This window comes from Meriones unguiculatus, chromosome 8, assembly GCF_030254825.1.
Source record: "Meriones unguiculatus strain TT.TT164.6M chromosome 8, Bangor_MerUng_6.1, whole genome shotgun sequence".
NCBI classification, from domain to species: domain Eukaryota; kingdom Metazoa; phylum Chordata; class Mammalia; order Rodentia; family Muridae; genus Meriones; species Meriones unguiculatus.
In genome coordinates this window covers 22,049,460-22,074,342 of record NC_083356.1, presented here as the reverse complement: position 1 = coordinate 22,074,342, position 24,883 = coordinate 22,049,460, and the positions used below count along the sequence as shown (strand labels likewise).

Here is a 24,883-nt window from a genome sequence, read left to right as displayed (position 1 = left end):
CCCCACCTCACCACCACTGCTAACATTCTTTACTCTTGTCTTGGGGCCCTCTCAAGGGGAAATGCTTACATCTTTTGTCCTTACTTTGGCCTGGCCAGAGCCTTGTGACCTGCCCAGAGTCACAAAGCTCATACAGATCTGGGGGATAAACAGAGTCCTAGCACTGAGTCCCATTCTGTCCCTCAAAAGGACGCTGTTCAGAAACCCTCCTTGGACACCCCCAATCTTCCACTGCGAAACCAGGGCTCGGGACTGCCAGATTTCCACCCTCTCGTTTGCTACTCGGTTCAGCCAAAACACAGCCCCACCCGAGGGAAACAAGGGCCTGTGGTCCTCACAGTCCCTCCTGTCGCAGCAATGATTTCGGTTTCTTGTTAGAGGAATGGAGGCTTCTCGAGGCTAAGACCATCACTTAGGGGTGCAGGGCTCTGTCACCACCAACGAGGTGGACAGCTGGGGTCTCAGCAGCTCAAGCAGGTTCAGGCTAGGCCTGGCCCCACAGGCATCAGCCCAATGCAATGGACGTGTCAAGAAAAGCACAGCAGAGAGTTTTCATGGCCTTTATTTGCCCGTAAGAAAACACAAAAGTCAGTGTCAACGTCACACATGCCTCTGGCTCCGATGTACAGACCTCTGTCTCCTCCTGGATAGAACAGTGGCTGTGTTCTCAGACAGACATCCCAGGATTCAAGCAGCTGGGGATTCTAGTCCCCTGGAGTGGAACACAGGAGGTCATTCCAAGGTCAAGTGGATCCTTCCAGCCTGTTGCTTGAGGCCTTTATGCGTGGTGCCGGTGATGGCTTGTTTATTGCAGGGCAGGTGGGAAGGCCTGGTCTCGGGGTGATGGCTGTGAGTGTTTCTGCTGTGTGTCCGGCAGATGTCCTCGGCAATGAAGCTGGCCTCGTGGTGATGGGTCACACATGGCGGAGGCAAAGGCTGTCCAGCTCTGAACTCTGGAGTCTACCTCCGAGAAGGCTCCAGGGAAGAGATCATGGTACTAGCAAGGGGGCAGGGAGGGTGCATCTGGTCCAGTTTGAAATTTTGTCAGCTGGCCAGCCACACAAGGGGCACTGTGAAAAAGCCATCTACAGCAGCTGTCCAGAGAATCTCCAGGGATGACAAATGTTCACATTTGCCATGCTGGACGTAGTGGCTACTTGTGGCTTCTGAGTGCAATCTGGTGGGTGACCGAGGAGCCAGCGTCCGCTTCCAGTAATTTTAGTAAATGAAAAGTTATCACTATCCAGCCGGAGGCTCCTCCAGTGGCCTGCACACGTCTAGAGAACACAAAATCCAGTCTTCGAATTTCACTGAGAGGGAGGGCCAAGGCCCATCTGCAAACTGGGACTCATCTAATTTTCTGTAGCACATGTCTGGTGACAAAGGCCTTGAACATCCTGTGATGGTGAAAGCTAGCCTCGGGACCAGGCCCTTGGCCAACATGCTCCAAGCCTGAAGGGAGCCTCGCTGCCCACCTTTCTTTCACTCCAGCCCCAGAGATGAAAGCCACAGATGTTTGTCCCCAAGGTCCCCAGCCACTGATTGGGGCCCAGAAAGAAAAGGAGCCTAAAATTGATTGTGCCCATCATGGTGTAGAGGACAAGGCCGGATGGAGTGGGCCAAGGGCCACTCTGTGAAAAGAGAGGCACACGAGGACCAAGGGAAGGGAAGTATTTAATGAGCTCAGAATCAATACACAGGCCAATGATGGGGTCTAGATGGAGTAGGGTCCTGTGATGTGCTCCCCCGAGCCCCTCCTAGGCCGTGACACTATTCCTTCTTCAGGCTTGTCCTAGCCTTCACGCAGCTGGTTCATTCTTGAGAATCCCATGCTTGGCCTTTTTGTCACACCCTTTCCATTCATCCTCTTTGGAACAGGGCGTCACCCCGCCATCCCGTTAGGATGCTTCCTCAAGCTTGGCTGAGATGGACTGAGACACCCTGGCGGTGTCAGAACTGGGGCCCTGGAGTCCAGACCATAGGCCAGTATCTTTGGGGGGGCAGTTGCTCCACCTCCTCCACCGGCCTATCTGGGGGTCCTTGGGTGCCCAGGGGCGCCGGGCACCTGAAAAGGACAGAGAGAGCACAGCTGAGGCTAAGCCTGCATGCTCGCCGGGTAGGTTACAAATCTCAGAAGGGCCAGGCCTTGGAGATCCTTACCAGTAAGTGGGTGAGTACGTGGGCCCAGCGCAAGGCCAAGGGCGGGGGCAGGGTGACGCGAGAGCTTCATTGTCTCGGGGCTGAGCCTGGCTCGAGGAAGCCCCCTTTTCCAGAAGAGATGTGAGACAAGACATACAATTTCACGGACTCCAGCGCTTCAGGCATGGTTGGTGAATGCTTCTCCCTACTCCCCTCCCCCCAGGACCCTTAGAAGAGGGAGACAGAACAACTGCCTAGTAAGACCCAGGGTCCTATAACCAGGAACAAAGAAGCCGCTCTGATGGGGTCCAGGCTGGCCACAGAGGCCTCAGAAAGGGCTGCCACTTGAGATATGAATAAGAGCAGCAGGAGAGCGCTGACAGCTATCAGGGCTGCGGGCGGTCCAGCCAGTGCCATCCACGAGCCACAGGTGCACAAGAGGGACTGGAGGCCAGGCCAGGTCCTACCCCACCTGGCAGGAGGTGGTGCCTTCCCAGGGCCCTGCCCCCCGTGGCAACACATCCTGTCTATGCCAAGGTGGCTAGAGACAAGGGGTTCTGGGACCCCTGTGAGGTCACTCACACCGTCCAGCTCGTATCTCCCATTTAGTGGGAGCCCCGCCCCCCACCAGGTCACTCTGGCCTTATGAGTCAGGGCCTGCCCTGTCCAGTCCCCCAAGCCCGCCTGGGCCCGCCGGTGACTCACGAATTTGAGCATGTTCCAGTCAAAAACGTAGTCGTAGGAGAAACCCTGCCGGTGAAAGAGGTTGCGGAAGAGCTGGCGCAGGTAGGAGTAGTCGGGCTTGTCATCGAACCGCAGGGAGCGGCAGAAGTTGAGGTATGTTGAAAACTCGGCTGGTGGGTCACAAGGGCAGAACAGGCCGCTGTGAGGCTCACCGTCCCGGGAGCCCCAGCAGCCACCGCCGCCCTAGGTACCCACAGTCCCTGAAACGGTTTCTATCGAAGAGGGGCAGGAGGAAAACCGAGCAGGCTCTGGGCCACTCTCAAGCGGAGGTGCTGCGGGGCTGGGTGCACAGCTCGCCACCCGTCTGTCCGAGCCCTCCGGGGTCAACAACTGCCATACACACTCGAAGGCTGTTCAAGAGTCCCACCATGGCCTAAGCCCAAGCCGGCTTCCACTTCCTCAAACCATCCAGGCTAAGGGTGGACCTTCAGGAAAGGGCGGGAGATGGGGCTGGGGACACCTGCTGGCTACAAACTGGGTGTGGGGCGTAGGGGTTCAGGCATCCCAGCTCCTGGGATGGGGACAGCTTGGGGTTGGGGGGCAGCAGGGGGCGGGGAGGTAGCCCCATTTTTTCGTGGGTGGCCCGGTCTCGCCCCAAGAAGGAAATAGCACCTCCACCAGCTACTCACAGGGGTAGCCTTTGCAGAGGACCTCGATGGGCGTTGACATCTTCTTCTCGCTGATCCGCTCGTACTTCTGCCGCTTGGTGGCCGCTTTGAGGCCCTGCCAGGGCAGGGAGCCCAGGTTGAAGTACATGAGCACATAGCCCAGGCTCTCCAGGTCATCTCGACGGCTTTGCTCTGCACAGGTCAGGAGGTCAAGGGGCCAGTCAGTCTAACTTCTCGCCACGCACCCCTCTCCTCAGTGCCCGCTGGCTCCCAGACACCCTGTTTTCAATGGTGCCCGTTCTCCTCCTCCTCCTCCTCTGGATTGCCTGAGGCAGAGCTTTCTTGTGTCTGTTCCAGCCAGTTTTTCCAGCCCAGGTGCTACCTCACTCAGCAACTGTGGGTGGGCAGCGCCCACCCACCTGCCCGCTGGCCTGGCCTTTCCTGTGCTTGGGGGGAGAGGGGGAGGGTCATGAGATAATGTGAGACGGGACTGGCGTCAAATCCGGCTCTGAGATTCGTTAAGCTGCATGCCCTTAAACAGCCATGTCAAACCTCTGGGCTTGCACTTGCCAGGTATACAAGGGGGCGGGGGGGGGGGGGAGAAGGGAAACATCGCCCACCCACTCAAGTGGACTGCCTAGGCAAGACACACAGCCCGCTTACAAAAGGGTCCACACGGTACAATCCAGACCTGGGCCACAGAGAGTACGGATCTTCTCAGTGAGCCTCTCCAGAAAAATCGCTGGGGTCTCCACCCAGGTAGGGACACTGGCCCATCCTGGCCAGTAAGACACAGCAGGCTTACCCAGGCCCAGCTCACTCACCGATACCCAGGTGGGTGTTGATGGAGGCATAGCGGGCAGTGCCAGTCAGGTTCTTGTTTTCCCGGTAGGGGATATGCTGGTGGGTGCGGGCGTCGCGGTATTTCTTGGCCAGGCCGAAGTCAATGATATAGACCAGGTTGCCTTTCTTCCCCAGGCCCATGAGGAAGTTGTCAGGCTTCACGTCCCGGTGGATGAAGTTCTTGGAGTGGATATACTCAATGCGGCTGATCTGGGGGAGAGGAGGAGACAGCAGGTCACTCAACAGATACTCGTGGCTCCTGCCCTGGCCAGGGACCGGGACCTAGCCTCAGCATGAGGGGCGGTTTCGAAAAGTGGCCAGACTTTCCCGAGCAATGAGGACGACTTTGAAGGAGTTCACAGAACATGATGAGCAACAGAAGACAAAGAGCGGAGTTCAAGAGGCAGGCAGGAAGGCAGCCCAGCCCTACGCACCCTGCCTGGCTCTGCCCTCCCAGGACTCAGGCAGTCAGAGACAGAATCAACTAGATGCGGGGCATTGTGAGAGAGATGGGGCACACGGCAGGACTCCTCACTATCACTCGGCTTCCAAACGCCACCAAAAAGTCAGGTAGACACGCAGCACACTCTCCTTTATGAGATTTTTTTAAAATTAATTAGTGACATCCTCACATTCAAGGCCAGTGGGAAGTACAGAGTGAAACACAGAACTAGAGACACAGAATTCTTTAAAGCTCAAATTAACAAGGCACACATCTTCTGGCAGGTTGCGCTGACGCAGGCCTCCGGTCTCAGCGTGGACACCCTCAAGGAGATCTTGGGGTCTCCCCCCGTGAGAAGCTGAGCATTCTCCTCTGTAGGCCAACCAAGACCTAAAGCTTACAGCAAGATCTGCCCCTTCCACGGCAGAATCCTAAGATTTCTTATTTATTTCTGTGCACGTCTGCCTGTGGACACGGGTGCCACGGCATGCGTGTGAAATAAGAGAACACTCTGTGTATAAACTCTCTCCTTCTACCATGTGGGTTCCAGGGGTCAACCTCAGGCCTTCAGGCTTGGAAACAAGCAACTTCACCGCTCAGCCATCTTGTCGGCCCTGTGTAGTTACTCTGGGTAAGTATGTACAGGTTTGCGGGTATGTGTAAGCGTCGGTGAATTTTTTATTTTTTTAATAGCACTGCTGACTGAAGGCAGGGCCTCCAGAGAACCACACGAGCACCCCAGAACCCAGCTCTGGTTTTTATCTTTGAGGCAGAGTCTGAGTAAGTATCACAGGCTGGTTCCAAACTCCTGGCAAGCCTCCAGCCTCAACTTCCTGAACACTGGAATCACTGTCATGGGCTACTAGGACCTGGTTCTGAATTTGGATTTTCTTAGTTGTTTTAAATAGGGTCTTACACTGCAGTCCAGGCTGGCCCTGCGCTTGCTGTAATTCTCCTGCCTCAGTCTCCTGAGTGCTGGGATTACAGGAGTGAGCTACCACATCCAGATTCCAGTTTTATCTTTTTCATTCTTTATATATATATTTTAATGAAACAAGTCAAACTTTAAAAAGAGGTTTTAGGGGGCCTGGAGAGATGGCTCAGCAGTTAAGAGCATATATTGCTCTTCCAGAGGACCTGAGTTCAGGTCCTAGCACCCACACCACAACTGCCTCTAACTCTAGCCCCAGATCTAACACCTCTGACCTCAGCAAGCACCGGCACACACATATATACACGCCCGAAATTACATATATATGTAATTAAACATTTTTTTTTTTTACTTTTCAAGACAGGGTTTATTTGTATGGCCCTGGCTGCCCTGGAAGGGTGACCTCAAACGTGGAGGTCCACCAGGCAATGCCTCCCAGGTGCTGGGATTAAAGGTATGTGGGACCATGCCCATCTTTTAAATAAATCTTAAAAGTGAGAGCAACCGCCCTACCCTCTACATGGAAGCACTCCCATGTACACATGAGCACATACATACAAGTACATACACAAAAACCACACACACATGTACCCATAATGAAGTAATTTTTTTCTGCCAGGGCCTGGCTCTCCTGGACTCGCTTTGTAGACCAAGCTAGCCTCGAACTCACAGAGATCCCCTTGCCTCTGCCTCCCAAATGCTGGGATTAAAAGCCGGGCGCCACCATGTCCGGCTCCAAAGAAGCAATTTTAACACAAATTTAATTTAAGGGCCCTAACATACATAGGGTGCTCAGAGAAGGGCTGTGCCCGACACAAGTTAAAGTCATCTGAGTGGACGGAGACTGAGCTGAGGAAATGTTTCCATAAGACGGGGCTGTAGGCGGGCCTATAGGCCATTTTCTTCATTAGTGATTGATGAGGAGGGCCCAGGCCATTGTGGGTGGTGACGCCTCTGGGCTGGTGGTCCTGGCTTCTGTAAGAAGGGAGGCTCAGCAAGCCATGAGGAGCAGGCCAGCAAGCAGCACCCCTCCATAGTCTTTGCATCGGCTCCTGCCTCCAGGTCCCTGCCTGGTTCTGAGTTCTTGCCATGGCTTTCCTCGGTGAACTCTGACTCCAGTGAACTCTGACTCCAGTGAACTCTGACTCGGGGATAAGTAAACCAAATTAACACTTTCCTCCCCAACTTGCTTTGGGTCTCGGTGTTTCACCACGGCAACAGGAACCCTGACTAAGATAAGGATGGACATACCAAAGGGTGAGTGTGAACTCCTCATGGAGGGCGAGTGGCCTGGTTTTATCTTTCTGAGAGAGCTTTCCTCTGTGCACCATCAAGGGCTATAGGACCTGACACCTGCTCTGGCCCAGGCACTACCCAGCTCCCCGGGGATGTAAATCAGGGGACTTAGTCATTCCCTTCAGGTAAGGCACTGAGGCAGAACTTGGCAGGGCAGCAGCCACAGGCCCAGCAGGAGGGTCACTCAGTGGGTATGGTGATTTAAATGGGCAATGTCTTCCAAAAAGCTTGGTCATACTGTTTGGATAGGTTATGGGGTGAGGTTTTGCTGGAGAAAGTCTATGGAGGAGTTTGAGAATTTAATGTCTCACCCCACTTCCACTTTACTCTCTGCTCCATGCTTGCGATATGACGTCACCTCTCTGCTCCATGGCTGCGATATGACATCACCTCTCTGCTCCTGCCATCACACCATTAATGGGCTCCCTCTCTGGAACCTTAAGCCAAAATCAATCCTTTCTTCCATAAGCTGCTTTGGTCCCATGTTTCATCCCAGTAAGAGTAAAGTGATTAATGCAGCAGGTTTGGAATTGAGCCTGGGATCTCCACATTAAAGGGGCACCCTCTGGATTCTGCAATGGGTAGCCAGTGTCCCCTGGTCCCTGGAACAGGCCCAGCCTCTGGAGGTGGGATGCAAGGTTGGTATGCAGGGCTCAGGGACACTGTCAAGAGAATCTTGGCTCACACAGCAGGACAGTCACCTGGACAGCCAGAAGGGCGGGGACTCACCATCTGGTCGGCCAGCAACAGCACCGTCTTGAGGCTGAACTTTCGGGAACAGAAGTTGAAGAGGTCCTCCAAACTGGGCCCCAGCAGCTCCATGACCATCACATTGTAGTCACCCTCAGCCCCGCACCATTTGATGGACGGGATCCCCACTGGGAATGTGGAAAAGAGGCCTGGTCAGGGGTGATCGCTCCCCACCCGTGTTCTCAGCATTGTCTCTTCCCTGCTCTCCTCCACCAGGAGGCTGTACCACCCCCACCCTGCCCCTCCTTTCCTTCCACACCTCCCTCCACCTCCCAGCCCCGCCCCTGCCTCACCTCCTCCTTGCATCATCTTGTAGAACTTGCTCTCGATGTGGAGCTGAGGATGCTTCGTCTTCACACATTCCAGCTTGATGGCTACTTCCTCACCAGAGGCAATGTTGGCACCTGCCAGAGTTGGAGGAGGCAGAGGAGTAGGGTCAATCTCCAGGGACCACATGGTCCCTACCCATTCAGCAACTGAGGCTGCCTGAGGCTGTCCAGTCGACGAGGCCGGACGAAAAGAAGTGAGGAGTCGCTGGTCACAGAGGAACCAGGGGGTGTGTGGGTGGGGGTACCACTGGGCACTCCAGAGGCTTTCTAGATAGCATATGGAAGTCTGTGGAAGGGAAGATGACTGCCCTAGATCAGGTGTACCCAGACAGACTGACGCCTGTGGGGGCTGGGGAACAGTTGATGATAGACAAAAGGCTTGCAGACAGAACTTAATCCTAGGGATTGGCAGGTCAGCGGGTGTGCGGGGTCACAGAGAAGAGGAGGAGGGTTCAGGAGCCCAGTGGGGACTACAACTCTGAACCGGCCTAACAACCAAGCCCTCACTCTGTAACAACGGCAACCATGAACTGGAACCCAGCATCTTCCCTTCACCCTATTATACAGATGAGAAAACAGGCTTGGTCAAGGCCACAGGGGTAGACTCAGAAGCTCTCCCCACTTCCGAATCTAGGCCTGAAGGGCCTGTCTACAATCACCGTTTTTCCCATCTCCTCCTGGTTTCTCACAGCTGGGAGCAAGGTGCTCTCTCTACCCAGGAAATGATACACTTAAAGGTCCAGTTTCCAGCCTGGGGCTGTGGTTCAAAAAGTCACAGGACAACCTGGACATGGGGGCTCACACCTGTAATCCCAGGTGAAGCAAGAGAACTTCCTCAGTTCAAGGTCAGCTAGGTTTACATGTGAGTTTCAGGCTAGCCTGGACTATATAATGAATCCAGCCTGGGCCATGGAGTGAGCCTGTTTGGAAGAGAGGGAGGATGGGAGGGAGAGGCTGGGTCAGAAGTAGACTCTTGTAGAAGTTGAGAGAACTGTAGTTACCAGGGGCTGTGTGTATGAGAAGACACAGGTCGGGGAGGTGAGGGAGAGAAGGCAAACCAGAGGCTGGAAACAGGTTTGAAGTTGCCGAGGATGGGAGTTAGGGGCGGTCGCTGCTCCTCGGAGGGATGCAAGTTTGAGGCTTAGCTCAACACTGCAGTAGTAAGGGCCACATGACTGCACACTTGCTGATCCTCCTGCCTCAGACGCAGATCACTGACCTCCACACATACACCACTTGGCACACATGTGCCCACACATGTACACACAAAAGAAATTACAATGTAAAAACAAACCAACAAACACAAAAACCAAACACTCCTATTATTAAAATTTTCTCGAAGAGAGAAGGGGGGTGTGTTGGGGGAGGGGGTTCCTAGAGGAGATGGCAAGAGGGCTCAGGAGGTAAAGGTGATTGCTGCCAAGCCTGATGACCTGAGTTCAATGCCCAGAACCTACACAGAAGGAAAGAACCACTTCAAAAAACTGTTCTCTGACCTCCACACACTCAAGCATACACATACACAAGTAAAGATAAAGTGGGAAGGGGAGACGTCAAAGGTTCCCTCTCCTTCAAAAACATTCAGAACCCCTTCACACTGGCCAAAGCACCAGACATAAGGCCGAAAGAAAAACACACGGTCCTTATCACAGGCTAACAGCTAATGGACAGGAAAGACCCAACGGGAAACAGGATGGAGGATGTGAGCTGACAAGTGCCCACAGAGGCGCGCCTGCAGCCTCTGCACACAAAGAAAACGACCTGTGAAGATGGCTTCACCTAGCCCAGCCAACAGCCCCACCGTGCTGAGGCTTTGCGCAGGCCCGGCTGAGACCACTGGGCTCTCCTCCCTCCACAGCTGGAGGGTGGCTTTCCACAGCCCAGCTGTGACCGGCAGATCTACATTAGGAGGTTAGCCAACCTCTCTTAATTTAAAAAACAAAAAACTTTTAATTTTGGCCAGGTGTGGTGGTACACACCTTCAATCCCAGCACTCTGGAGGCAGAGCTAGGTGGATCTCTTGTGAATCTGACGCCAGCCTGATCTACATAGCAAGTGTCAGGCCATCCAGGGCTACATAAAAAGACCTTGTCTCACCTAGACCCCCCCCACACACACATATGTAGCAGATGTGCAGTGTGGTCAACATGTGGGTCCCCTAACAGTGGGAGCAGGGGCTGTTGCCTGCCTCTGGATCCCTTTCCCCTAGCTGGGCTGCCTTGTCAGATCTCAACCGGGGGATGGGGGGCGGTGGGAAGAAAAAGTTGCATTCAGTCCTGCTGCTACTTGAGGTGCCAGAGTGGGTTGGTACCCCCTGGGGGCCTCCCCTTCTCTGAGAAAAAGGAAAGGTGGGAATGAGGGGACGGAAGTGTGAGGATGGGACTGGGAGGAGAGGAGGGAGGGTGGCTGGGATCAGACTGTAGAGATTAAATACAAACATACATACACAGATAGAAAAAATGAGGGGAAAAAAGACCTTGTCTCAAAAATAAAACAAACAAAAAAACCTTTTTTATTATACGTATATGTGTTTGGGGAAAAGCGACATATGGATCTGAATACAGGTATCCACAGAGGCCACAGCACTGCACTAGATTTCCCTGAAGTTGGAGTCACAGGCCATCTACTATAGGTGCTGAGAGCCAAACTCAGGTCCTGTGTAAGAGCAGAATGAACTCGTACTTTTTCCTTTTTATCTACTTTTGTTGTTACTGTTTTTCTCTTTCCAGATAGGGTTTCACTGCGTAGCCCTGGCTGTTCTGGAACTCGCTCTGTAGGCTTCAAACTCAGCCATTCAACTGCTGGGATTAAAGGCACGCACCACCACCACTCAGCGCTTTTTCTTTTTGAAGGCTGGGCCTCACCATGTGGCCTGCACGACCCGGTACTCAGAGATTCACCTACCTCTGCCTCGACTACCCCAGGGCCCATGAAGCGCGTACACAACTACAGAGCCATCTCTCCAGCCTAGTCAACCAGCGCCCTTGTATGGTATAAGAGCCCGTCACGGCTGTTCACTGTCCAGTATTTGCAGTAAGTGAGAGCTGGAAAGCCACCCACATGTCTGTCTTTCAGGACCGGCTAAATAAAGAAGAGCTGATCCGTAACAGAGCACAGTGGGGAGAGGAGGAGGAAGCTGGCCCTGGGTAGCAGTGGAAGGTCTGCAAGACACAGGAAGCGAAAACGCAGAGCACAGACCACGGATCCTGTCCTCCCTCAGAGAGCGTCTGTGCCGGGCCGCTGTCACACGAAGAAGCAAGAATGGCCGGCTGGGGAGGCATGTCATGGGCACCTCATCATGCGTCGTTCTTTTACTGGAGCGCTCTCGTTGAAATGTAACATGCAAGCTATGAGATACGGCCACGGGCACTGTGAAACTGTTTATTGTCGAGATGGCCACGAGGCTGTATGACCCGTCTCATGTCAGTCTGAGAAAGTGTCCAACGCAGCCTCAAATGCCCATGGCCCTTAGTAAGCGTGGCCCCACGTCCTTCCTCTAGCTCCTAGTAACCACAACTCCTTTCTGCTTACAGACTTGTCTAGTCTGGACACTTCAATGAAATAAAAGCACCCATTATGTGGTGGTCTGTGTCCTTTCATTTAACACATTAGTCTAACTTTTTTGCATCTGTGCTTTGATTTCTGAGCTACATAAAAGAAAAACAGATTAGATGACTAAATCCAGGGAGCAACTGAAGACTTGTTTGCAAACTACTTTTAAAAAAATTAAAGTTATTATTATTACATTACTATTATTATTTGTGTGTATGTGTGTATGTGCGTGTTGGTACATGCCAGAGGTTGGTGTTGGAAGTTTTCCTCAGTCACTCTCCACCTTATTAAGACAGGGGCTGGAGAGGTGACTCAGTTGTTAAGAGCATTTGCTGCTTTTTCAGGGGACTCTGGTTCAGTTCCCAGCACCCACAGAGGAGCTCACAGGCACCCCTAACTCCAGTTCCAGGCAATCTAGCGCCTTCTCTGGCCTCCGCAGGCACTGCGCACATACAGCGCACAGACATGTGCAGGCAAAACACCCATACACACAAAATAAAAATAAACCAATCATTGGAGACAGGGTCTCTCGTTGAACTCCGAGCTTGTCCAAGCAAGACTGGCTGGCCAGCAAGGCCCAGGACTCCTCTCTCTCTGCCTCTGCACCCCAGTGCTGGGATCACAGAGCCGCCAGGAGCAGGCACTTCCTTTTCTTCCCAGCTCCCCGTGAAGTACTCCTGACACATCAACAGTCACCTTTCCACAGAGCCCACAGTTTTGGGGGGTCATGAGGACATGGCACAAAAAGGGACCTGCAGCCCCACGGTGTACCCTGCCTTGCCACGGGCACCAAAAGCAGAAGAATACAGTGGGTGTGAGTGAGTGGGACGGTGTACACTTACATTCCCAGCACTTGGGAGGATGAGGCTGGAGGATGGTGACTTTGAAGCCAGTCTGGCTACATACCACATGCCTGTCTGCGATAGAGCCAAGTGGCTGGATCCTAGGTCCTGATTCTGTCACCGCCTGGCCATGGGATGATATCATCATCATCATCATCATCATCATCATCACCATCACCACCACAGGACCTCATCATCATCATCATCATTGACAGTGTGTGTGTGTATGTGTGTGTGTGTGTGTGTGTGCATGCACTTATGTATATGTCTATGCAGAATCCAGAGTTGGTGTTGACAGTTTTCCTCAATCACTCTCCACTGAATCTTTTGAGACAGAGGCTGGAGAGATGGCTCTGATCTACTTCTGAGCCCAGGTGCCTCTCCTGCGAACTGTTAGCTGACCTTAGCTTGCTGGGCTGCCTGTGACACAGAGGAGCTCGGCAGAGCCCCAGGACATAGCAAGCACTCCACAGTGAGGGCCGGTGAGAGGACTCACCCCAGCCAGAGATGGGAGCAAGGGAAGAGGGAGAACACAGAGTTCCGGGTAAAGGAGAGGAGCATTTCCCTAAAGAAGAGGCTGCTTGTTAACTCCTGGGACAGAGACAGGGCTTTGCCAGACACACTGGGGACATGGAATGTGCGAAGGCCTGGCAGGAAGGGTGCAGTGGGACCGGAGGACAGTGACAGAGGTAGGCAAGGGTGAGGGCTGAGACCTGAGGGGATAAGATCACCCAGCTGAGGGTCCCAACCAGCACAAGCGTGCGGTGGCAGGGTTCCCAATCTCACTGTCCTGATATTTGGGGGTAGGCAACTCTTTCTATTGGTGTTTAGCAATGTCCTTGGCTTCTATAGACTAGATGCCACGGTCACCCCACCCACACCCCTGAGTTGTAATAATCAGAAATGTCTTCAGAATTTGCCAAATGCCCTCCAAGAGACAAGAGTCACCCCCCCCACACACACACTAAGAATCACCACTGTGTAAGAAAGGGATGGAGGGGACTTGAGGAGCGAAGGACAATCTGGGAGGCCACAGCAGGCTGGCCAAGCCCAGATGAGCTTGTGACTCAGCAGTTACACAGGGGTCCTCCATCCCTTTGAACTCTGACACCGCCCTGCCACTGCCACTGTTGTCTCTGCCTGACACATGGAAAACCCAACACATCAAAGGTGAATGACCATATGCCACACAACTTCCCAGGCCAGGGATCTGGCACCTAAACTCTCAGGCAAAGTCCTCTGACCCCCCCCACTCCCCCAGACTGCTCCCTCTCCCACTTCCAGGCCTTTGGCAGCCTGGCTCCCATCAGGGAGGCAGCCAGTCTTTTCTCTGACTTCCCTTAATCCTGCCAACCACAGAGAGAAGGTTCAGTGGGGCTAAGTGACTGGCCTAGGCCAGACAGAACTGGCTGGAGCAGAGCCAGGATTTCAAATGTCTCCCAACGCCTCTGCTTCTTCCTCGGTGCCAGTTCCCAAGCTCCCGGTTCACCGTAAGCTGCAGACCTGTCCCAAAGCTCCGCTCACCTTCTGTGGGGGTGACAGAGGGCAGGGCAACCACAGAAGCAGATGGCAGGGATGGGTGCCTCGCTGAGAGGCGACACGTGCAAAGACTCGGAAGCCACAAGAAGTGATCTGCTTCCTGGCCCACAGTGCCCCCCAGCACCAAAATGGAGGAACTGATGGGTCCCCCAAACAGTCTTGTACAGAGAGAAGGTGCGAACCTGGCCACCTCCAGATGGACTAGAAACCTGGAAAGAAGCTAGAGGTAGAGAGGGGGTAAGCAGCTCCTTTAGCTCACTATGGCTGCCCATGCAGACACAGACTGGGACAGGGGGGTGCCCAGCCCACCCACCCCAACAGCAACAGCAACTCTGACTCCCATATCAAAAGGCTGAAAGCCGTGTGTGGTGATATACACAAAGCCTCAATCCCAGAACAGGGAGGCAGAGGCAGTCAGATCTCCGAATTCAAGCCCAGCCTGGTCTATCAAGTTCCAGGCCGGCTAGGGCCACACAGTGAGACCCTGTCTCAAACGAACTGCCTGCTCCCTACCCCTTGTAGGTAGGGTTGAAGCCCAGAGCCTCCCTGCATTTCAACAGCTCTACAGGGTTCCCCCGGGAGGCGCAGTCAACCTTATACCATAAAGACAGGGGGATATGGAGGGACACGAAGGAGGGCTGAGGGCCTCACAACCACTCCACAATGCTCTCATCCCAAGACTTCCTCGAGGTCAATCCTGGAAAGCTCCACGGGGAAGCCTAGGCTGGCCCCACCTGTAGAGGCCGTCTGGAGTGAGGCCCTGGCCCGACACCATGAGGAGAGAGTGCGGCCAGCACTCTGAACAAAGCGTGCCTGCAAGGCCAGTCAAAGAGGACCTTCCTGTCACCACTGTTCACCACTGAGCCTAGGATGGTGCCGGCACCCGGTACCCACCATGCACACCCCCAACACAGGTGCACCCAGTGCCAGAGCTAGACAGAGGGAGAGCTCTCCTCCTCTCAGGTCCCCAGAGGACTGAGATCCCCAGAAAGAAACAGCCCATAACATAGCCGAAGGTGGGTGCCAGGCCTGCACAGGCAAGGGGTTCATGCAGCACGGACCTGCTTCTCACAGCTCTACCTCAGATGGGGAGGGAACCAGGGCTTCCGGCTAGCAAAAGGAAAGACCCAGGGTCGGTTTATTCCAGAGCTGACACGAACAGGAGTAAGTCTGGACCTGGCAGATAATCGAGGAGACGACACAGATAAACAGGAAGTCCTGCCCCTCCCCACCAGGGAGGTAGGCCACAGGAACAAGGGACCCTGGCCTTTCCTAGTGACCTTGGGCTGTGTCTATCTATCCACAAGCTTTTACACACCTTCTGCAGAAGAGGGGCCAGCGCTCGGTGTTGCCTGATAGCAGACGCAATACTGTGTCACGCACACACATGCATACATGCACCGGTTCCTCACACTTGTGCCAGGCTCAGAGAAAGGGGCATCCCAGGTCGCACAGCAAATGGAGAGCACTGAGAACCGGCAACCGAACCACCCAATTCTCAAATCCCTACTCTCTCTCATTGAGCCTTTTACGGGCTACGCCCCACCCCCTCACTCTTCACTTCTCAGGCCTTCACTGGATATCCACCGTGGGCAGGCCTGAGCACTGGGATGGGGTCAAGGGGGCAGACACAAGCTTACGCCAGCTCCCCCTGAAAGGAACGACAGGACCCCAAAACACCTCGATCTCAACGGCTTGGCCATTAACTCCTGGGCTCAAGCAATCTTTGTGTCTCAGCCCACAGAGTAGCTGGGTCTACAAGCATACACCACCGCCATACTCCATGAACACCAAGCTGCTGACTGGGCACAGAACTACTTCACGGCTGCTTCATTTGTGTCCTGCAACAGTGCCTGGTCACCTGGGGACACAGACGGGGGACACTGCGGTCCTCGGGCAGCTGCACAAGGTAAGGCCTAGAATCCAGGTCTGTCTGTCTCCCGTTCTGCCTCCCACCCTAACCCTCAGTGGAGCTGTGGCATCAAGACCATCCTAGCTAGTTTTCTGGAGCAATTGCTGGTGGCCACTTTAGCCATGCTGCGCCTTGGGCCGCCCGCCAGACTTTCCAGGGCTGCCTTAAGGGTGACAGTGTTCAGAAAGGGGCTGTAGGTAGCAGCTAGGAAGCCATGGCCTCTGAGGCTTGCAGAACTCATCCTGGAAGGGGACAGGAACTCTGAGCACTAGGGAAAAGAAACCCTTGAACAAACTGCTTCATGATTACAGTGTCCTGCCTTGTCCATTTTCTCTGCCCAAGACAGAGCAATTCATTTTCATTCTCTACAGAGGGAAACAAGAAGCAGCTGTGTCCTACTCCTGAGAGGGCGGGGGCGGTACCAAGGATGACCTAGGAGGCTTGCCTGCCATCGCACTCCAACAACTTCCAGACTCCCAACTCCATCTGGGCAGTTACCGAGCAAACTCCCCGCTCCAGGCCAACAACACTCAAAGAGGCGCACCGCAGGGCTAGGAAAGCAACGCTGAAGAGGGGTGGGGGCTTATTTCTCCTCCGCTGGAGGCTGAGATGTCACAAATCTGCTCAAAATGACATCAGGGCAAACTCAGAGGTCCAAAAGGAAACACACCCAGGGACAGAGAGCTCCCAGAGGGCCGAGACCCTCCCTGTGTCATTCCAAAGCAGGCCCAGGCTGCATTCCAGAAAGCCACAGCTAAGGGAGAGGCCTGGACTTCCTGGGAGCCTCCCCAGGGGGCCAGGACGGCTGAAGCTTTTTCTATCTATCAGGATCCTTCTGTCAGGACCCAGGGAGTGGGGACGCCAACCCCACCAGGGCTTTCCCACATCCCGATGGAGACCCAGGTCAGCTGCAGCTGGAAATTTGCTAAATATATCTGCTTTCTGCTGTCGCAGCCTACTGAGCCCTGCCTGCCAGCTGTGAGAGGCATCCCCAGACCACCTGAGCCTCCTCCTGGCTCTCGGATGACCCAGGAGGCCTGCAAGCTGTGCCACATGGCCAGAGCAAAGTCCCAGGCTCCCTCCTCCCCATCCCCAAAGCTGTCCCAAGGGCCACAGCTGGAGGCCCACTTACCCAAGTAGATGTCTCCAAAGGACCCACTGCCGATCTTTCGGCCCAAGCGGTATTTATTTCCCACACGCAGCTCCATGCTTCAACCTTGCTGTGGGGGAAGCAGAAACAGGTCAGGGATGGGACCTCCATCACCAGAGGGCCCGGACCCTTCCTCCACCGGAGGCTGGCATTTTCCTCCCACTGTCTAGGAAGCAATCTGGCTTCATTTGGCTTAAGGGCAGCCAGGTGTCAGGTAGCTCTCAGGCCCACACACCTGGGCACAGCCAAGGCGGTTTTAGAACAGGTTTCACTTAGTCCAGAAAAGGTGGAGTCTGAGCCAAGACGCAGCAAGGGCACGCCAAGCAGACCCTCCAACACAAGCCCCCTCAGGGGGAGGCTGGTTACAATGGGCTAAGGCCCTAAAGGAACGTCAAGGACGAAGGGGGTAACAGGGAAGAGCCAGGAGACCCAAGTCTTGCTTCTTATGCTTAGCAGTGAATCTCCACCAGTGTCTCCAAGTTGCTTTATCTGCATGCACTCTGAAGACAATCAAAATAACCCAGGCAGGTCCCGGGCCCCAGATAGCCTCCACCAACAAGTTCCAACCTCTAGGGAGTGAAAGGGAAAGGGAAGGGAAGAGCCCCACAGAGCCCCTCAGCACTAGGAGACTCCTGAGGACACAGGGTACCCATCTCTATCCCTGTCTCCAGGCTGCTAGGCCTGCACCGGGCTAGGCTGGCCAGTTCCAGCAGGCCCCGCATGAGAGGGCCTGATCCCCACTCAGAAAGGGAAAGGAAGGTACCTCACAATGCCTTCCAGGCTCTACTCAGGACGCAGAGAACCATTCCTAGTCCTTTCTACATACATCGCTTTGGGTGGATTCTCAAGCATGCTTCCTTGAAGAGTAGGAGGGAGGGTTTCCCCGAGAGAGAGACAGAGAGAGAGAGAGAAAGAGAGGGGGGGTCTGGGCATAGCAAGATTTTAAGCCGTCAGTCCCTGTGGGGCTGATCTGAATAGACTCCTCCTGCCTGAGACACGTTGGATGCCTCAAGCCCATAGATAACAAGGCTTGGGCCATCACGGCAGTGGTTCCTCTGTACTGGCCTGGTAGAGGTCTGGGTACCCGAGTTTCAGGATAGCCAAAAAAGAAGACTGGGCTGCTGGGGGATGGGGAGGCAGGAAATAGTAAACTATGAAAGAAGGAAGAGGGGTCTCTGAGACCTCTGTTTACATAAGAGCTAGCATGAGCAAACAAGAGAGGACTCCTTTTGCTCGCAGAGGGGAATCAGGGCCTGCAGTGGCCTTGCTGCCACCCCCAATACCACCCGGCAGCAAGTCAACAGCACAATCTCAACCTAGGACCAAATAGGGGTCAGGCTGGCCTGCCTGGTGGCCTCCTGCCCAGAACATCAGAACATGTTTCATTCCAGGCTTGAGACGTAAAACTGGAAGGTGAGACGGTAACTGTACTGGTTTAGGGGATGGGGGGGGGGGAACAGCCCCTTCCCTGTGCTAAGCCAGGCCTTGGAAGGAAGCCGGGAGACGTTCACTAGGGCTCCTCTATCAGCCAAAGAGCCACGAGATCCGAGCCAGGAGAGACACCCCAGCCTAGTACTAGCTCCCAGAGAGCCACCACAGTCCTTCCGCCAGCCACAAGGAAGAGACTGCCACTGGGTGCCAGCCAAACTCTGGGCTCTCCATCATGGGCCTTTGCCCACATGGCTGGCCTGGCCCAGCTGAGTTGCCCTAGTTGCCAACAGCAGCATTGCCTATCTGCAGAAAACCCACCAGCCGGTCACCACAGGCCCACACATGGTCCAACTTGCTAAGTGCACCCGCCAAGGGAAGATGGGGGCAGAGCCTCGCTCACACTCATGATCCCTACAGGAAGGGGGAGGCTGGGTGTGTGTACTCACAAACAACCCCCTCCCCCAAGCCGGGTTTCCACCAACACCAACTCGGAGGCCATAGACGGGAAAGCCACAGGTCAGGAAGGGAAAATAAATATACGGCATCCTACATTACATAAATACCCGCGCCAGGTTATATAAATACCAGTGCCCTCTGTCTGGGAGTCTTACATAAAGGCTCTGCACATGACCCCCCAAGCCCCTCTCCACTCACGGCTGTCTGCACGGAAGAGGAGAGGGCTACAGACCATCGCCCCATCACCACAGGGCCCCGCCGACGCTAGGATCTCCCCATCCTGGGGACCCAGAGCCCTGATGGAAGCCTAGCCTGTCCCAGCTCTCCTCCACTTAAGAGACCCCTACCCAAAGTGACCGATGGGGGGGCTTCTTCAAGGAATTAAGAGTAGCTTTCCGAGTCTTCACTCCCTGTCCCCCTAAGGGAGGGACAGGCGGTGGGGGTGGGGGGAGAAAGTTAAAAAAAAAAAAAAAAAAAAAAGGTGGCCATGAGGGAGTCAAGACTTCTCAGCCGGTTAGAAAAATTACAAACTACAACCAGCCAGCCACATGGGCAGTCCTGCCCCCCACCCCCACCTCCTTCCGACACACACACACACACACACACACACACCACCCACCTTCCCCTGCGCCAAGACCCCGTCAATGAACCAGTGAAAGAAAAACTGGAGGGATACCCCAAACCTAGGAAAGGCGTCCCGAACACAAGTATTCATCGGAGCTGTACCCCTCTCTCTCTCTCTCCAGACCCCCTTCCCAGGGGGAGGTTATGCCAAGAAGATATGTGGGAAAACTCTGGACAAAGTGTAGGGGGAGGGGGCTGGCCTAAGTCGGAGCCCTGCCTCAGGCGCCCAGGCGCCCAGGCACCCAGCTTTCCGAGGCTTGCAGCACAAGGCTGTCTCACACACCGCAGTGAGAATCCAGGCGATAAATAACCCCCTCCCTTCTTCTCGCCACAAAGGAAAACAAAGCCGGTGGCCCGGGTGACCACGCACCCCATCACTTAGGACCCCGGGGCGCCCCCACCCTGCACGCGAACGGCCTCGCTGACCCGGAGCCCAGGGCACAGAGGAGGGGCCGCGGCTGGCCCGAACCCGCGCGCCCCTGGGACCCCAGCCAGGCCCCAGCCGCAGGTCCCCCGCCCCAGCCCGGGGCCGCCTCGGTGCAGCCGGCGGCCTGCGAGGCGCCCGTCCCCCTCCTCGTCCCCGGCCGCGCCTTTGTCCTCACGGGCGGCGCCCCCAGCCCTGCACGGACGCGCGTGTCCGCCCCGCGCTCGCGCAAAAAGAAAACACAAAGAGGCGGAGGGAACCCCGCTTCCCCGGCCCCCGATGCTCACCGCGCCGGGGCGGCCCGCCGGGGCGGATGCCAGAGGATTCGCGGGGCCGCGGGCGCGCCAGCCTCTCCCCGGCCCGCTGCGCTGCGCTCGGCCCGGCCGGGCTCAGGCTCCGCGCTCCACCGCCGCCGCCGCCGCCGCCTCCCGCTGCCCGCCCCCGCCGCCGGCTCGCGCGCTCCCGGCTCGCGCGCGCGTCCCCGCGGCTCCCATTGAGCCCCGGGCCCGCCCGCTGATGTCATCCCCCGCCCGCCGCCGCCACCCCGGAGGATTTAAAGGGCCCGCAGACCCCGGGAGCGCCCGCTGACGCTGCCGCTCTGGGCGAGGGGCCACACAGAACTCGGATTTCCTCCACTCCCGCCTTCTTGCCCCGTCTCCGGCCAAAGCTGCGGAGGCCCGGGAAGAGCGGCCAACACTCTAGGGCACTGCTAAAAGAGATTTAGGGCTCCGTGGCCTGGAGCCTGCACAGAACACTGGCCAGGCGCTTGGGGGCTCGGGATGGAGGGGCATGGACAAGGGTCAAGGAGGTAGCCGAAGAAAACTCAGGGCAGACCCTTTTCTTTACTCTTTCCTCTGGGCAGCTCAGCTTCACTGTGTCAGGACCTCAGAGCCCAATGAAGTCTCACCCATTGAACCCCTTGCCCCCACCAAGAACCCCCACTGAGTCAGGGGCCCAGAGGTGCTCATTCAGCCAAGTCATGTCCCAGACAAGGCCTGGGTTTCCTTAACTGCAAACGAATGAGGAAGCAGGACCACCCCCTCCCCAGGTCACAGGAGAGTTAATGACGGCTTCCAGCCCAGCCGTGAAAGGTCCCAGCACAAGGCTATTAAAACGATGATATTTACACTGGGTCATGCAAAGCTCCAATTTATGACACACCTACATTCTCACACACACAACTGTGACTATGGACACGGTGCCTCTGATCGCCCCGGAAGCCCTGAAAGAGTCACCTCATTATAACTGCAGCTTCTCCCCAAGGCTGAGGAGCTTGATCAGAAGCTCTCCAAATGGCTGGGAGCCCTACAGACAGGTCCCATCACAGGACAGGCGATTGTGGCCCAGAGAGGGCAAGAGGTCTGCCCAGGCCCACACAGCCCAGCAAGATGGCCAAGTTCTTCTGGTGGTCCTGGGGATGCTGACCAGAAGAGCAGGAAAGCCAGGAGGCATCTGTGATGGAAAACTGGGCACTAGCTCTCCGTACCACCTTTCCCCAGGCAGGGACCATCAGCCAGATGGTGGGTTGACCTTGGCCGGGCTTGCTTCTTAGCTTTGTTTTTGTCAACTGAGGCCCACATTGTCTTAAAATCTTTGGCCACACTGGGCACAAACCTTCACCAGGGGCAGCTGGTCTGGGTAGCAGTGAGCTCCGTGGTCAGAGCCCAGGCAGTGGGGCCCTGGCGAGACTGAACAGAACCCAGCAAGCGCCAATGTCCTATCTTCGCCACCCCCAAACCTTCCAACCCAGGCCCAGCTTTCCAAATGTGGGCCTGCTCTTCCTCAGCGCCAGGAGAGGCATCTAGCTCATTTAACCCTCTCCAGTGAGGGTGGCAGGCAGGCAGAACTGACATTCGCTCCACGGTTTCCAGAAAGGGAACTGGAAGGCTCCTTAGCACTGACTCAAGAGCACAGGTCAGCCAGTGCTAAAGCCACTAGAGCCACGCTCCTCCCACTTCCTGGCCATCACATGCCTGCTGGAACAAAACTTCTGTCTGTGGTCCTCTGTCCCAGCTTTCCCTCCTCATCCTGTCACTTGCCCTCCATTCCAGGACTTGTAGCCTCTTCCGAGTACACACCCTCCCTTTGTGCTGACCTTTGTGCCCCTAGATCTGACACCCACGAACCTACTGAGACGTACAGGGTGGCTGGACCCTTCTAGGCCCTTCCCAGACCTGCCCCCCCTTAGAAGGATGCTTTCCACACAGTTGTCTGCTTCCTGATCCTCTTCCTTCCTACACCCCCATAAGTCCAAGCTGTGAGTCCTCTCCCGAGCTTTACAGCTGAGCTCGAAGGGGAAACAGCCAGTGACGCAAAACCCAGGAGAGGCGAGGGAAGGAAAGGAGGGGAGACTTCTCCCAAGCAGGGAGCCTGCCTGCTTCTAGCAGCCAAGGGCTTGCCTTCCGCATGCTCTGCGTAACCTCTCAGCTTCCAACTCTCAAGCCCAAAGGTGTAGCCAGATGCGTTCCCTCCACTCACCCACAAGACGCAGGCAGAGGAACCCAGCTCACCAGGGGCCACAGCAGCTTTTTACAGTTCCGTGTGGTCATGAGCAGCAGCTTTCCCCTCTCCCTTCCAAACTGGACATCTGTACTGTTTCTTATTTTCACACCCCTCATGACCACTGAGCACCCCAGAGCACTGCTGCATCATGTCCCTGCCTGCCGCTTTGTTTGTGTTTGTTTGTTTGTTTGTTTGTTTTTCTGAGACAGGGTGTCTCCGTATAGCTCCGACTGTCCTGGAACTCACTCTGGAGACCAGGCTGGCCTCGAACTCATAGAGATCCTCCCGCCTCTGCCTCCCAAGTGCTGGGATCAAAGGCTTTGAAGCCTTGGGGCTGTCCTGGACTTTGTAGACCAGGCTGGCCTCGAACTCACTTCGATCCTCCCGCCTCTGCCTCCCCACGATTACAGGCGTTGGCTCTCCTGCAGTTCTCTTGGCCGTCTAGTTATGAGCACCTGCCCTGGCCCTGGCCATTCAACTTCCTGGCACCCTGTCCTGAGAGCGCACCATGCACTTCCCTGGGGCTCCGTGCTCAGGCCTTCCTGTCTCCTGATATAAAATTCTTCTCCCGGGCCCCGGCAGGACTGGCCGATTGACTAGAGTGCCTACCCTGCAGCAGGCCTGAGGACCTGAGCTTGAGCCTCCAAACCCAGGCTAAGATAGGAGAGGACTGATCTCACAGGGCTGTCCTCTGACCTCTACACGGGCTCCGAGGCACGAATATACCCCTCTCCACATCTCGTCACGCAAAATTTAAAATTAACTGTATGCAATCCATTCTGGACCTCGGGCCCTAGACCCCGTGGGGTTGCCCTCGCTCTGCACTCCCTTGCCCACCGACGCTCAGTGCTGTACACACTCTGGGTGCTACCTTTGTTGTTGCTCATCTCTGTCTCCCGCTTAGCGGGACTAAGGTTCATAAAAGCGGGGAGTGGATGCTATTTTGGGTTCCTCTGTGCTATGAATATCTGTAATAGTGTCTGGCACCTGGGGGAAATTTAACGAATAGCTGATGAATGAAAGGACTGTGAAGAGGCCTCTGCCCTCCCTCCCTCCTTCGTCCAAACGTGAAGCGTCTGCCCCTGGTGTCAGGCCCTGGCAACAGACCACATTGCCAGCCTCAACTCAGGAAACAATCCCCTCCAGCCCCGGGGGAGGCAGTGGCCGGCTAGAGCTTCTTCACCCAGGCTTGGGAAGGACTGAGCCCTTGGCACCCTCCTTCTGGCTCCTGTTCCAAACTGTCCAGTAAAGAAGCAACTCCCAGAGCCGTGGAGAATGTACGGGCACTGGCAGCCAAGCCTGACATCTGCTTCCCGGGACTTTGTGGTGGGGGGAGAGTACTGACTCCAGCAAGGTGTCCTTTGCTCTCCACAAATGCCCCCCCCCCGGGCACACACAACAAATAAATAAATGCAAATTTAAAGTACTAAAGTGGCTGGAGAGGTGGCTCAGCAGTTGAGGGCCGCCAGAGCCATGTCTCCAGCCCCCCATAAACATAAAAATTGAAAAGTTAAACGTAAATATGTTAGCCACGTGTGGCGGTGAACACCTTTAATCCCAGCACTCGGGAGGCAGAGGTAGGCAGATCTCTCAGTTTGAGGCCATCGTGGTCTACAGAGTGAGTTCCAGGACAGCCGAAAAGAAACCCTATCTCGAAAAATAATAATAAATAACTATTTGAAAGCTCAGGCCTCCCAGTCAGAGAGCTGTGGGCTCCCAGGGGCTGCCTTACTCGCCTCTACCGACTTCCGTCCCTACAGACTGAGGTCTAAGGAGGCTAAGAGCCTGGTTGGGGAGCTGGAAGAGGCTGGCTTCTGGGCGTGGGGATAGTAAAGTTCACATTCCCAGCACTTCAGAGCAGAGAGGCAGGAGTGGGTTTGAAGCCATCCTGATCTACATAGCAAGCTCCAGACCAGCCAGGGCTACGCGTCAGAGACCCTGTCTCAGACAACAACAGCAGCAAAACCAAAGACTGGAGAGATGGGACAGCAGGTAAAAACTCATACTGCGGAAAGCCCCTGCCAACCAGCACGCAGCCACCTGTAACTCCAGCCAGGGGGCCCAACACCTCTTCTGGCTTCCACGGGAACCCACACTATGTGCATGCAAGACCTCACCACCACACACACACACACACACACACACACAAAATTAAAATTTTAAAATAAGTATAAAACAAAACAAAGCAATAACAACAACAAAAAGCAGCTGTCTTCAAATGCTGAATCTTCCACTTTCTAACAGGACAATGCTAGGGCAAGTTCCTTCAAGCCTCGTTTGTTGTCGTGTCTTTGTTTTGTTTTTGTTTTGAAACAGGGTTTCTCTGTTTAGCCCTACCCATCCTAGAACTCACTCTGTAGACCAGGCTG

The 24,883-nt window shown here is 55.2% G+C and overlaps 1 protein-coding gene across 4 annotated transcripts in view; it reads right to left on the bottom strand.

The window, feature by feature from the left end:
- Csnk1e (casein kinase 1 epsilon) overlaps positions 1–24,883 on the bottom strand; it is a 37,656-nt gene that overhangs the window by 4,352 nt on the left and 8,421 nt on the right. The window contains exons 1-9 of one of the 4 annotated variants that reach the window (XM_021661616.2): positions 20,300–20,478; positions 17,060–17,147; positions 8,047–8,157; positions 7,733–7,881; positions 4,316–4,544; positions 3,513–3,683; positions 2,845–2,993; positions 2,161–2,264; positions 547–2,065 (exon numbers count right to left, since the gene is read on the bottom strand). In XM_021661616.2, the coding sequence (XP_021517291.1) occupies positions 1,951–2,065; positions 2,161–2,264; positions 2,845–2,993; positions 3,513–3,683; positions 4,316–4,544; positions 7,733–7,881; positions 8,047–8,157; positions 17,060–17,135 (1,104 nt within the window). In that variant the 5' untranslated portion in view covers positions 17,136–17,147; positions 20,300–20,478 and the 3' untranslated portion in view covers positions 547–1,950. Of the gene's footprint in view, positions 1–546; positions 2,066–2,160; positions 2,265–2,844; positions 2,994–3,512; positions 3,684–4,315; positions 4,545–7,732; positions 7,882–8,046; positions 8,158–17,059; positions 17,148–20,299; positions 20,480–24,883 lie in introns of those variants that run through there. The other 3 variants (XM_060389043.1, XM_021661615.2, XM_060389042.1) reach the window with 3 other exon arrangements.